The following is a 12,662-nucleotide window of genomic DNA, read 5'->3' as shown; positions in this document are numbered from 1 at the left end:
ATCCGTTCTTGCCCTGAAAGGGTAATGTTGACTCAACAGCACCATCTTGTGGCCAACACGTATAAAAGCACCCAATGGTACACGAAGGTATTCGGACATGCTGTGTTGAAGATCTAGGGGTGGGGACCAAAAACAAATGGTTATTTTATTTTATTTTCAGGGGCCACAAGACAACTGGCTTCCAGAAAGCCCACTCACAGACACAACACAAGCTTCTTCCAGCTGCCCTGTCTCGAGGATCGCCAGCCTCGTGCAGGACTTGAACACACACCATCAGAAACTGGACTCGGGTAACGTTTTCTTCCGGCTTAAGGAAAGCGTGTGGTATTTCACCTTCTGCAAGGTGTCAAAAGGAGTGTGGTCCCCGGGAACCGTCCTCTGTGACGGACCCAGGGCACTGGCCCTCGTGGGCCTGCTGGCTTTGCGAGGGAGGCGGAGAGAGCTGGGGGCTGACCAGATGTCCCTCTCCTGGAGGTTGGCAGGGGCCCTGGCCAGGCTCTCTCGGATCTGGAAGGAAGGAGAGGAGCCTTGGGCGTGCTCATCCACAGCCAGGCTCAGCCTGCTGCTCACCAGGGGCCCTGGGGACGCCCGGAGGGCCACCTCCGCCCTGTCATGCTTGTTCTCCTTCTTCCAAAACACAGATCTCAGAAGGGTGAGGGTCCCCTGTGGGAGTCTGTCTGTCTCAGGGTCTCTGGCCTCCACACTGGCCCTCGTCCTGGCTAAGGTATTCTGGCGCTTGTCTGCGCTGTTTCTAGATAATGCCGCGGCACCCAGAGGCTCCTTGGCGGGGGAGGGTGCCCTGCCACAGCTCCCTGCTGGGCCACTTCCCTCCCAGTTCGCCGTCTTCTGGCCCTCAGGCCGAGCTCGTCTGTCAGTCCCCGCTGAGGGCAGCATGCCAAGGGGCAGGTCAAACTGTTTGGGGAGCATGATCTCCTGACTTGCATGCTCCTTGGCTTTCCTCGCTGCGTTTAGACCATCTGGGACTCCAGGGGCGGCACAGTGGCTGGGGTGGCCCGAGGGACAGGGCACTCCGGCCAGTGCTCTCTCGGTGGCTCGCCCACCACCTTCACCCTTAGCAGAGCCGGTGGCATCTGACTCCACGTCCTCGCCAGCAGCGCCCGTCAACAGTGGCACGATGGACTGGCTTGTGGATCGGGGTCTCCGCCTGGACTCCAAATACTCCACCAGCTCGGCAGATGCACCCAGTGGTTTCTCCCGGGGTCTGAAAGACCATCGGAGGGGCATGGTCTTGAAGGCCCCCTGCTTGGCTCTGGAAGGGGTCGGCTCCTTCATGCTGATGCTTCGGCCTCGTACACCCCGTACCAGAGGCCTGGACTCCAACCCTCCTGAAAGAGACACCAAGAGCATCAGTGCCCAAATATCCCTCCAGGTGCAATGAGGGACTACAATGATGCCTGTCATCTAACAGACATTGATCAAGCATCCCTGATGCATCAGGCAGTACCATGCTGGGCGTCCAGGACACAGCAACGAGCAGGACGCTGAGGTTCTAGAGCTCGGGAGCATCGACGTGTGCACCCTCTGTACCACGAAATCCATTTACATATTCAAAGCCACAGGGCAAGCCAGTGTCAAAAAAGGGAGCTACATGCCCAGACAGCACAGACTCCTGAGAAGGCCTGGTCTCAGAGGCATCTAGCCCTAAGGCGGAACATCATTTTCATTTATATTTAAATATTTGCATGGAGCAGAAAGCTCAGCAAAAGCCCCTCCTTTTCCAAGCCAAATTAGGTGCTTATATCTTTCAAACCCAAGAACCTCAGATATCCTACCCTGGGCTAAAAAATAAATTGTGCATTTAATTTTATCAGAGCTGTGCCATTTATGTCTCCACTGTGTGTTTCGCAACACCTGCTTATGGTTGGAAAGACATTTCTGACATGTAATGTGAAATGAGAGAGTCTAGAAAAACAGTGTAATCCCACCTGCAAAAATATATACACGTGTGTGTGTGATGCACGCATGTGAAGACGTACAAACAAGTACGGAGCAATAGACACTAAAGTGACAACATGTCGAGGGGGCCACGGGATGCTGTGTGTGACTGATTTTCTTAATTCTTTCCTAAATCTGAACGTTTCTAAAGGGAATATACACATAGCACGGCTGTGTAACACATTCATGAAAACAATTCCATTTACGATGGCATCAAAAAGAATAAAATACTTAGGAATTGACTGAGGAGGTGAAAGACTTGTTTAACACTACAAACATGAATAAGAAAGAAATTAAAGATGACAGAAATGGAAAGATATCCCATGTTCATGGATTGGAAGGCTTAATATTGCTAAAATGACATTACCCAAAGCGGTTGATCTATAGCTTCAGCACAATCCCTATCAAAATCCCAATGGGGTTTTTTTTGCAGAGATAGAAAAATCCATCCTGAAATTCATATGGAATCTCAAGCGACCTCCACAGCCAGTCACAAAAAGACAAATACTGCAGGATTCCCCTGCATGAGGAGCTCAGAGTGGTCAAAACTAGAGAGACAGAAGTGTAGAGGTGGTGGCCAGGGGCTCAGGGAAAGGGAGAGCATGGTGTTAGTGTGAAATGGGCAGAGACTTTCAGATTTACAAGATGAAAAGAGTTACAGGGATGGATGGTGGTGATGACCGAGCGTAACACCACTGAAACGTGCACTTAAAAATGGTCAAAATGGGGCGCCTGGGTGGCTCAGTCGTTAAGCGTCTGCCTTCGGCTCAGGTCATGATTGCAGGGTCCTGGGATCGAGTCCCACATCGGGCTCCCTGCTCAGCGGGAAGCCTGCTTCTCCCTCTGCCGCTCGCCCTGCTTGTGCGCGCCCTCTCTGACAAATAAATAAAATCTTAAAAAAAAAAAAAAACGGTCAAAATTATAAATTTCGTTATGTGTTATTTTTAACATAATAAAAGCAAAAAAGAAAAGCAACTCACAGTCATCAGTCACTGTACCATTATACTGCCTTGATGTGTAAGATGCCTGTCATTGCGGAGGGAAAAAACCCCTCCCCCTCGCGAACCACACAGTGCAAGGACAGTCACATGCATTTAGACAAAGACCCGATGTCAGCCACACAGCCTTTCGTCCACAGACGACACTCTCATTGGTGAGTATGAGAACAACCCTCCTCCTCCTCCATAAAACACCCGTCAGCAGCACAGTCAACTGGGATGAGCTAGATGCAGAGGGACCCGGGGCTCTCAGGGGACGGGTGACAGCTCGGGGCGTGCCAGCCGGGGAAGTGGGGCGCACCATCAGCCAGGCTCTCGGGGAAGAGGTGACGGGAAGGCAGAGCCCAATGCCCACTGGTGCCCTGAGAGGTCTGACAACATCTCAGAGGTTCCTGGGGAATTTTGCCTGCCCCGGATCATTCTGGTGGTGTTTTGTTGTTTGTTTTTTTTTTTAAAGATTTTATTTATTTATTTGACAGAGAGAGAGCACAAGTAGGCACAGCAGGCAGGCGGAGGGAGAGGGAGAAGCAGGGTCCCCGCAGAGCAGGGAGCCTGATGCGGGGCTCGATCCCAGGACCCCGGGACCACGACCCGAGCCGAAGGCAGACGCTTAACCGACTGAGCCACCCAGGCGCCCCCATTCTGGTGGTTTTTAATCATTTTTTTTCACTACTTGGTATTGTTGTCCTTAAAGCATTTTCTTATATCAGTCAGTAAGAGACACAACGTCACCCAAAATATTTTGCAGCTTTACTTTCGATGGGTCCTATCACTCCCCCATCAGGTTCCTATCCCTCAGGGGAGAAGCAATGCGCTGGGGTCTCAGACACACACACGCACACACACGCACGCACGCACGCACGCACGCTTTTTGTTTTTTTTTTTCTCCCCTCTCATCCACGACTCTGGGCAGGGCAGAAAGCAAAGCTTTTATTCAGAGGACAAAGCTGTGACTTTCAGCTTTTCAGAACGAGAGGACACAGCCTGCAGCCTGGCAGGTGCCTTGGCAGCGCGTCCCCTCTTCCCGGATGAAAGGCCTGGGGCCCGGCCCATGTCACCCCCGCAGCTCCCTTGCATAGGGACTGCAGATGACCACGCAAGCCCTTCCTCCCCTTTCTCCCGACGTCAGCGGGGGGAGGCATGGTGGGCATGGTGTACGGACAGAAGGGATGAGAAAGAGCCCGTGCTGATGTTGTGCTTACTGCTCACGGAGCTCTCCCTTCCGGGGGAGGGTGCTCCCCCTGCTCCTCCCGGGGCGGGGTGGGGCGGGGGTGGGGCGGGGGTGGGGGGTGGGGTCCTGGAGGCCGGGAGCCAGAAGCAGAGGTGGCCTTCAGAGATGCCCAAGCGAGGGTTACTTCCCGCCCTGGAATTGGTGGCCTTGCTCACGCTCAGTTGGCTTGAGAAGCAGGAAGTGCCTAGAGCCTTAAGCCCCACGGAGGACGTAAGTACTTCAGGCCTTCCTGAAGGTTATATAAGCCCCAGAGCCCGCATGACGGGCTTCCCAGGTCCTGCAAGGCCTCCTAACACAGATGGCAGCCGGACAGCTGGGGGGCACGGCCCCCACCCACAGCCCCACCCGCACGGTGGCTCTGGAAATGGCAGATGCTACCCTGAGAAACGTCCCATCTGTTCCTACATGACTTTGTATCCTCGGCTAATGAAATCAGGCGTCAGTGTGACCTCACAATGTGTGCTGTGAGCAGGGGCAGGGCCCCCCCACCGCCCAAGCCATGCTTAGTCTGCCTGGAACAGGACCAGCCTCCTGGGCCACTGGTCTCGGTCTGTCCAAGGGCTTTCACTGTGCCTCTTACAGCCACCCACTGACGCATTCAACGGGCACGTAATGAGAGCCTGCTGGGCGCCAAGGATGGTTTTCGGTGCTGGGGATACAGCTGTGGAGAAAACACAAAGTGCCTGTCTCCATAGAGGTTTGCCAGAAAGCAACAATATTTGCTATCGTGCTGAGAGTTATGACAAAGAATGAGGGGGTACGGCAGGGTCAGTGACTGAGGAGTGAGGACAGACCTGAGTAAAAGGTAGGAGGAAGCCATGTGGAGACTCGGGGGGGAAACCAGCCTGCCGGCAGAGGGAGCAGCACATGCGAAGGCCCTGTGGCACTAGTGAGCCCGGTGGGTCAGGGCAGCAGCAAAGAGACCACCATGGCTGTACCCAAGGGAGAAAAGGCTCCCCCCTAGGGGTCTTCATCTTGTGAGCCCCCATCTGTATTTGGAGACATCTCTGTCTCTGGTTGCAGAGGGCAACCTGGGGCAAGCCTGATCCCCAGATTGTCCTCTGGTGCCCGAGAGGGTAAGGACAAGCTACATGGCTGAGCCAAGCCTTGTCCGCCTCTGAGGCCAAGCCAGTAGCATAAGGCTGGCGAAGGGGAAAGGCCTGCCTCGGGGGCCAAGGCCCCAGCCCCTTCCATCACTCCAAGAATCGCCTCCACTCAGGAGGGCATGGAGGGGAAGCCCCAACGGGCAGAACAGAAGAAACAACACACAGAAGGGGGTCTGGGAGTCAGAGACTAAGAACCAACAGAACCATCAGAACAGGGCCCTAATGAAACAGAGCCACTGGAAGGAACAGACAGAAAGAGAAGCTCGGGGCGCCTGGGTGGCTCAGGCGTTAAGCGTCTGCCTTCGGCTCAGGTCATGATCCCGGGGTCCTGGGATCGAGCCCCGTGTCCAGCTCCCTGCTCTGCGGGAAGCCTGCTTCTCCCTCTCCCGCTCCCCCTGCTTGTGTTCCCTCTCTCGCTGTGTCTCTCTCTGTCAAATAAATAAAATCTTAAAAAAAAAAAAAAAGAAGAAGAGAAGCTCTCGAGATTCAAGTGTAGAACAAGAGAGGTCTGAAGCAATGTCTTCTAGGTTTTACGATGCAATAAATGCATGGAAGGCACAAAGGGTCACTGTTGAGACTTAATTCAGTGGCCAGAGAAAAAGGGAAAGCAGCATCTCACGCCTTAGAGCAAAATGACAAAGAGAAATCACAGGGAAAAGCGAGAAGATCCGGAGAATGGATCCAGGGGACCCGCCAGGCAAATAACAGGAGTTTGAAAAGTCAGACAATAATTAAACAAACAAAAGAACAATTTCCCTAAAGAAAAGCCTGCGTCTGCAGACGGACAGGCTCTGGGGGTTCTAGGTAGTGTATGAACAGAAACACAGACCTAGGCATATACTGGGGGAATTTCTAAATTCCAAGGTCAACGACAGACTCTCAGAGGCTTCCAGCCAGAAAGAACAAGCGATTCTCACGTAGAGAAAAGGAAGAAAAAAAAAAAAAGGCTGCTCACCTGCAACCCTGGGGCCTGGCGGACCGTGGGAAAACATCTAGAGACAGTGGAGAGGGAAGAATTCAAATCCAGGAGTCCTCCAGCCAGCCAAGCTGCGACTTCACGCCCCGGTCACAGAAAGTATTTGTGCCTCCACAGAAGGAAGAGGGAGTGTCACCCATCCCTGGAAAGAACTCTGACCAAACACTAAAGATTCAGGACCCAGACCTCACGACAGAGGGGGAGAGAAAGAAGACAGATGCGGTGGCTCAGCGGAGCCTGCCACCCGTGTACCACGCACCCGCTTCGGGGGCAGATGGTCTCAGGATGGGGAATACAAAGTGATGTTAGCATGTGTGGGATCTGCAAAGGTACAGCGCTCACAGCCTGAAACAGAGGGCTGAAGCATCTCAGAGAATCTAAGAACCGGGGATTGGAATGGAGGAGGGAGGTTCCTAGAACAGAGGAAGCACGTGCAAGCATTTCAAAGCACTCGCTCTGGAGGGGGGTGGAATGACGTGGAAGCCTTATTAGTCTCATCTCACTGCGGGGAGTGAAATACCACGACTCACAGAATAACATGACCTGGCTTCTCACAGCCATAGAATAGGAAAATGCACTTGATCGTACACATTGCGAAGGATAAAGGGACAACTGACAAGATGGAGAAGGAGGGCAGAACTTCCAGACAATGGAAAACAGGAACAAAGAGCAACATGATCAACTCAGCAAAAATAAGGCAAAAAGAAAAAAGAAACAGTAATAAAAATGAAACAAAATCAAGCTTATGGTTGTTACAATAAATATGAATGGACCAGGAGTGCCTGGGTGGCTCAGCGGGTCAAGCATCTGCTTTGGGCTCAGGTCATGATCCAGGAGCCCCGCATCAGGCTCTCTGCTCAGCGGGGAGTCTGCTTTTCCCTCTCCCTCCGCCTGCCACTCCCCCTGCTTGTGCGCTCTCACTCTGTTAAATAAATAAAATCTGAAAATATATATATATATATGGATGGACTGAATGCTCCCCTTTAAGATAGGCTCTCAATTTTTGACATTAAAAAGGTAACAACAACAACAACAAAAAACTGCAACAGTGTTTACTGGAAACCACTTAAAATTAACCGTAAAGGAAAAACTCATGAAGCAAAAGATAATAGCAAAATACCAGGCAAATGCAAACAAAAAGGGGGAAAGGGTGAAGTGACTAATCTTGAACAAGGCAGAATTTTCTTTTTTAGAATTTATTTATTATTTTAGAGAGAGAGCATGAGCAGAGGGAAGGACAGAGGGGGAGGAGAGAGACTCTAAAACAGACTCTCCCCCGAGCATGGAGCCGGACGTGACATCCTGACTTGAGCCAAAATCAAGAGCCGACCCTTAATCGACTGAGTCTCCCAGGCGCCCCCTTAACAAAGTAGAATTTAAGATGAAAAGCATTAAGCAAGATAAAGAGCCACATTATAATGAGAACAGACAATTTATAAAGAAGACCTAATAGTCATCAGCTTACAGATACCTGTTAACAAGGCAGCAAATAATATAAAGCAGAAATGATTAAAGTCCCCAGCATACCTGATTAAAAATACGGCCATACAGGAAGGTTGCAATAGACCTTTCCAGCTAGGCAGTCCTTGTTAAGTCAATTTAAAGACGAAGTCAACTGAATCCAAAAATCAGCTCACCTCATTTAATAGTTACAACACAAAGCTCATATCCCTCCAATAGACACAATAGGCATTACTTCATGTGTACACCCAGAACACTGAGAAAATAATAATCGTTTGTTTTTCAAGATTTTATTTATTTGACAGAGAGAGACACAGTGAGAGAGGGAACACAAACAGGGGGAGTGGGAGAGGGAGAAGCAGACTCCCCGCCGAGCAGGGAGCCCGATGTGGGGCTCGATCCCAGGACCCTGGGATCATGACCTGAGCCGAAGGCAGGCGCTTAACGACTGAGCCACCCAGGCGCCCCTGACAAAATAATAATCGTGTACTTAACTTGGTCACAAAAAAAACCACGTTCTTGGATCACAATCCACAAAATTAGAGAGAATTAAAGGGAGTTTAATTGTAAGTGCCAAATCGTAAGTGCTTGAAAGTCCCGAATAACCTTCAAAATGGAAATAAAAACCAGAAATAACAGTCTCCGGAACTGGTAAAGCACTGATAAAGTGAAAAACAAAAGCCTCTAAGGCCCAATAAAAACCACAGAGAAAATTTACCATCAGCAGCACGTCTGCCGAAAAGATGAAGTCCCAGGGCTCCTTTATGGATTGGGGGTCGTGGGGGGGGACAGTCATTGGTTTTCACAGGCTCTTGCTTTTCCCTCTCCCTCTGCCACTTCCCCCTGCTTGTGCTCTCTGGCTCTCTCTATCTCTCTGTCAAATAAATAAATAAAATCTTTAAAAAATAAAATAAAATAAAACATGCCTTTAGAATTCTAATAGCATAGCCACCAGAAGGATGGAGCTCCCCAGCTGCCCATGTCTCTCTCCAGAGAACTGGAGTACTCCTTTTGACGATGACAAAATTCTCCCCCAAACCCACAGGGACGGGGGTGGTACCAACCACCACTGAAACCTATATGCTGGAGTCGGAGCTTGCCCAGGCCAGAAAATAAAAAAATGAGGCTGGATTTTTTTTCAACCGTCTCAACAGGTTCCAAAATCCCACCATTTCAGTCAAACCTCAAGGGGGGGGGATGCTCTCTTTGGAAGCAAGGCTCTTGCTGAGGCCACATGGAATAAACTCGGTTTTAGAATTTATACCTAGGAGCATGGAGCCAAGATGCTGGCAGCCAGAGAGAGCTGGGGGAGGGGTGTCTATGTGCAGCCTGCCCCTTTCCAAGGAGGTGAGCTGGAGACTGGTGACTTCCAAGGCTCAGCTTTCTCATTTCATCCTCCTGGAGATGCTGACGACTGGCTGAGATATGACTATTCTTCAATATTACTGCCCTCCGCTACCCTAGGCCTGTCTCTCTAGGGAGTTCTCGAACACTGGGCCTGACCCTTGTCTGAGTACCATGTTGAGAAGTTGGGCCATCTTTTGAAGTTGCCTCCCTAGGGGAGTGAGGGGGTGGGTGTGCAATGCATTTGTCCCCGGGAGAAGTGAAAAGTGGCCCGAGGCCCCACGCCACTGGGCAGAACCGGGAGGGGTTTCTGAGCTCGCCCGGGGCTCACGCTCATGGGGATGGACAAGCTCGGGAAAGAATGCCTTTTCTCTTCGCCAGAGGCTCCCCTAAATGTGCATCATGAGAGGGAAGAGGAATGCTCAGATTGGGTGAGTCAAAACATAATGCATTAAACCATTTGCCTCCACAGAAACGCATTCTAAGGAAATTTGACAAATGTCATATGAACATAGGGGCACTCCTATCAGTATTAGGTCTGATCGGGAAATATGGGGACCCAACATGCCAAACCCTGAGAAACAGTGAACCGAACTGTGATACTTAAAGCACAATCCACCAGAGGGTAGGATTCAACGCTGTACAACCACCTGGAGCTTTAAGATTGTACTAGCACGTTTATTCGCTTGCAAATGGGAACCAGAGCCTGCTACACACAAGGGACTGTGTGGGCCACTTTGATACAATGATAACCCGAACTACAGAGAAGTCAAGGCGGAGCAACAAACACACAGGTTATGCCCCAGTGATCGCACTCCCAGACGTACACATGCAGACGTGAACAAAAACGTTCAAAGCCGGACGGCTGGTAAGAGCCCACAACAGAGTGCGTAAATGAACTGTAAACTCCTCTTACAACGTGAGGGGTTTTGACGACGAAGTGGAGCAGTCCGCCAGGGCGGAGATGCCACGGAAGGACATCAGTGGACATCCCACACAGCCGACCCATCCTGTGCGCTCTGCACAAACTTGCGGGGATTTCTGGAGAATCACCAAATAACTGAAGAATCCATCAATGTGGAACTCGAGGTGCTTCCCTTGATGATCAAGCCAACCTTTTCCAGGTCAGCCTCAGATCAGTTTCAGAACCCACGGAGGGAAGGAGCTGGTTCTCCCCACCCCCACCCATCGTGCTTTCTTTCTTTACCAGATCCCTGCTTTTGGTTTTTATGGACCATAGTCAACAGCCAACAGATAACAACAACGTCTGTCTGTCTGTCTCTCACCCATGGACACTTAAACATCTGTGCAGAGAACTTTTTGTGTCCCAGTTGTTTGAGGGTGTTAGAAGTCGGAATACCACTCCCTTCTGGAAAGGAGGGAGACAGCGATGCTGGAGAGAGACACCAGGGGGTAGGGGAGGGCCGGGAAATTTCTATGTCTTCATCTGGGTGATAGTTATAGGAGTGTGTATGCGTTATGATAATTCATTAGACATTTGTGATGAATGCATTTTGCTGTATATATGTCATACTTCCATTAAAAAAAAAAAACTCTTATTTTAGCAACGAATTCAGGAGCTAATAGGAAACATGGAAACTGTAAGTAACCAGAGCGTGTTGCCACTTTCTGAGGGAAGGAATACACAGCCTGAACGACAGGCATGCACGGGCACGTTCGCAGTTTTTCCAGAAGGACTCTGCTTTTGTAGGTATCCCTTGGCTCTCCCGCCCTATTGTCGCTTTTCCCTCTGGAGAGGGGATCATCTGAATCCTAACTGGCTCATCTGGAAGCTAACATGTTCTATCTTGGCATTTCTCGGCGGCCGCGTCTTTACCGGCAGCTCTCGATGGAAGCCCGTGACCCACTGGCCCGTCTTCAGCCTGGTGTCTCCTCCACCTGTCACCGCGGCTTCCGTGCTCTCCAAGCGCATGCAGAGGCAGGCCCCCCGGGGTGACCCTCCAGCCCAATGGCCACTCACCCACCCTTCACAGTGCGTGACACCGCTGGGCCCCTGGCTTCCTGCAAGGGCGTCCGTTTGTGCGTCCGTGAGCCACAGGTAGCTGGTGTTCCTGCTACCTCCCCAGCTGCTGCACCTTGCTTTCTTGGCTGGCCTCTCTGCTCAGTCGCCTGATGTGGGGGGAGCTGCAGGGCTTGGGGGCAGGCTCTCCACTTTTCTGTCTTCCCAGTTTCCCTAGGCTTTCGATGCCATCCATGTGCTGACGGCTCTCAACTATTTACCCCCTCTCCTTGGTTATCATCCCGACTTGGATGTCTCATCCCGACTCGGATGTCTTACAGGAGTCTCCAAATGACCGTGTTGAAAAATGTTTTGGTTTCCCTCCAAAACTGACCTTACTCGAACCTGCAGTCCTGGCCACCTTGTTAGACGCTCAGCATAGAGTCCACCCTGATGCCCACCCCCCCGCAGCAAATCCCGTGAGCTCTAGCTTCCAAGGCACCCAGAATCTGACCGCCTCCTACCCAGCGCTGGAGTGCCAGCCTTGCTCTCTGGCCGGGACAACCACTGTCAGACCTCCACCTCGCCTCCCACCCTTGTCCCTGCCCCCCTGTGATGGGGACATCTAACAGGGTGGGGCGCCCCCTGCCTGGAAAACTTGCCCCTCTGAAGATCTACCTCTTCCCCCTCATCCCTGCTTCTCATCAAGCCATTATCTGCATTGATTCATTCACATGTCGTGCTCCCCATCAGACAGAAAGCTCTAGGGAGCTGAGAGGGAATGCACCTGTGGCTGGAGGGTGGGGGATGGAGGGGCGGAGCTGAGGGCCGGTCACAGAAGACTGGCACTTTACACCCAAAGCCGCGAAGTACCAGCACTTTCAGAGAGCTGAGGAGTAATGGTCGTCACAGAAAAGGAAAATCCAAGCAGGCAATCTGACCGACGCGACAGGACGTACCCTTTTCCTGATCGGAGAGGCTGGTGGTGAAGATGGGAGGGTCCGGCTCCTGGGGCCGGGAGGGGCCGGGGCTGGAGCTCCAGGACAGCAGGCTTCCCCTGGCACTGCTGTGATCACTCTCCAGCCGAAGGAGCCAGTGATCAGAGAAGGAGGAACTGGTAGAGCCTGCGGGGAAGCACATAGAGGAGGCTGGACCCAGCCCCACCTGGTCGGGGTCCCCCGAGGAGCCTCTTGCAGCCAGACTCCCACCCCTGAGGCCCTGGGACTGCAGAACCAGAGCAGAGGGACATAAACAAAAGTTGGGACCAGAGGAGAAACCCCACAACGGCTTCACCATGTGACCAAGTGAAAACGTAGGGAAAGGCATTCGGGCACAGAGAGGTCAGGGCGTTGGTGAGTACTGAAATGCGTCTCCTGACGTTAACTTGCCACGACTCGGGTTTTCTAAATAGGCTACGTTTTTGACTCATTCATTCTGTGTCCTACAAAAGGCAGGCAGGCTTCCCATTAGGGTCGATTTAGACCTCTTGGGGCATTGTGGTTTAATTTGGCCACCTTCCAATAATTATTAGGAAGAAAATAGGAGTATCTAAAAAAAAAAAAAAAAAAAAAAAGCTCTCTCATTCCAAAGATAAGGATAGGATTGTGAGTGAAATGCATCACATAAGAAG

At 51.5% G+C, this 12,662-nt stretch overlaps 1 protein-coding gene across 2 annotated transcripts in view; it reads right to left on the bottom strand.

The window, feature by feature from the left end:
• Positions 1-254: 254 nt before the first annotated feature.
• Positions 255-12,662, bottom strand: part of USP43 (ubiquitin specific peptidase 43) — a 50,899-nt gene continuing 38,491 nt past the window's right edge. For both annotated transcript variants that reach the window (XM_027568555.2, XM_027568556.2), the window contains exons 14-15: positions 11,992-12,156; positions 255-1,346 (exon numbers count right to left, since the gene is read on the bottom strand). In XM_027568555.2, coding sequence (XP_027424356.2) covers positions 274-1,346; positions 11,992-12,156 — 1,238 coding nt within the window. In that variant the 3' untranslated portion in view covers positions 255-273. The remainder of the gene's footprint in view (positions 1,347-11,991; positions 12,157-12,662) is intronic.

This window comes from Zalophus californianus, chromosome 16 (genome assembly GCF_009762305.2).
Source record: "Zalophus californianus isolate mZalCal1 chromosome 16, mZalCal1.pri.v2, whole genome shotgun sequence".
Classification (NCBI taxonomy): domain Eukaryota; kingdom Metazoa; phylum Chordata; class Mammalia; order Carnivora; family Otariidae; genus Zalophus; species Zalophus californianus.
This window is presented reverse-complemented; position numbering and strand designations above follow the sequence as displayed.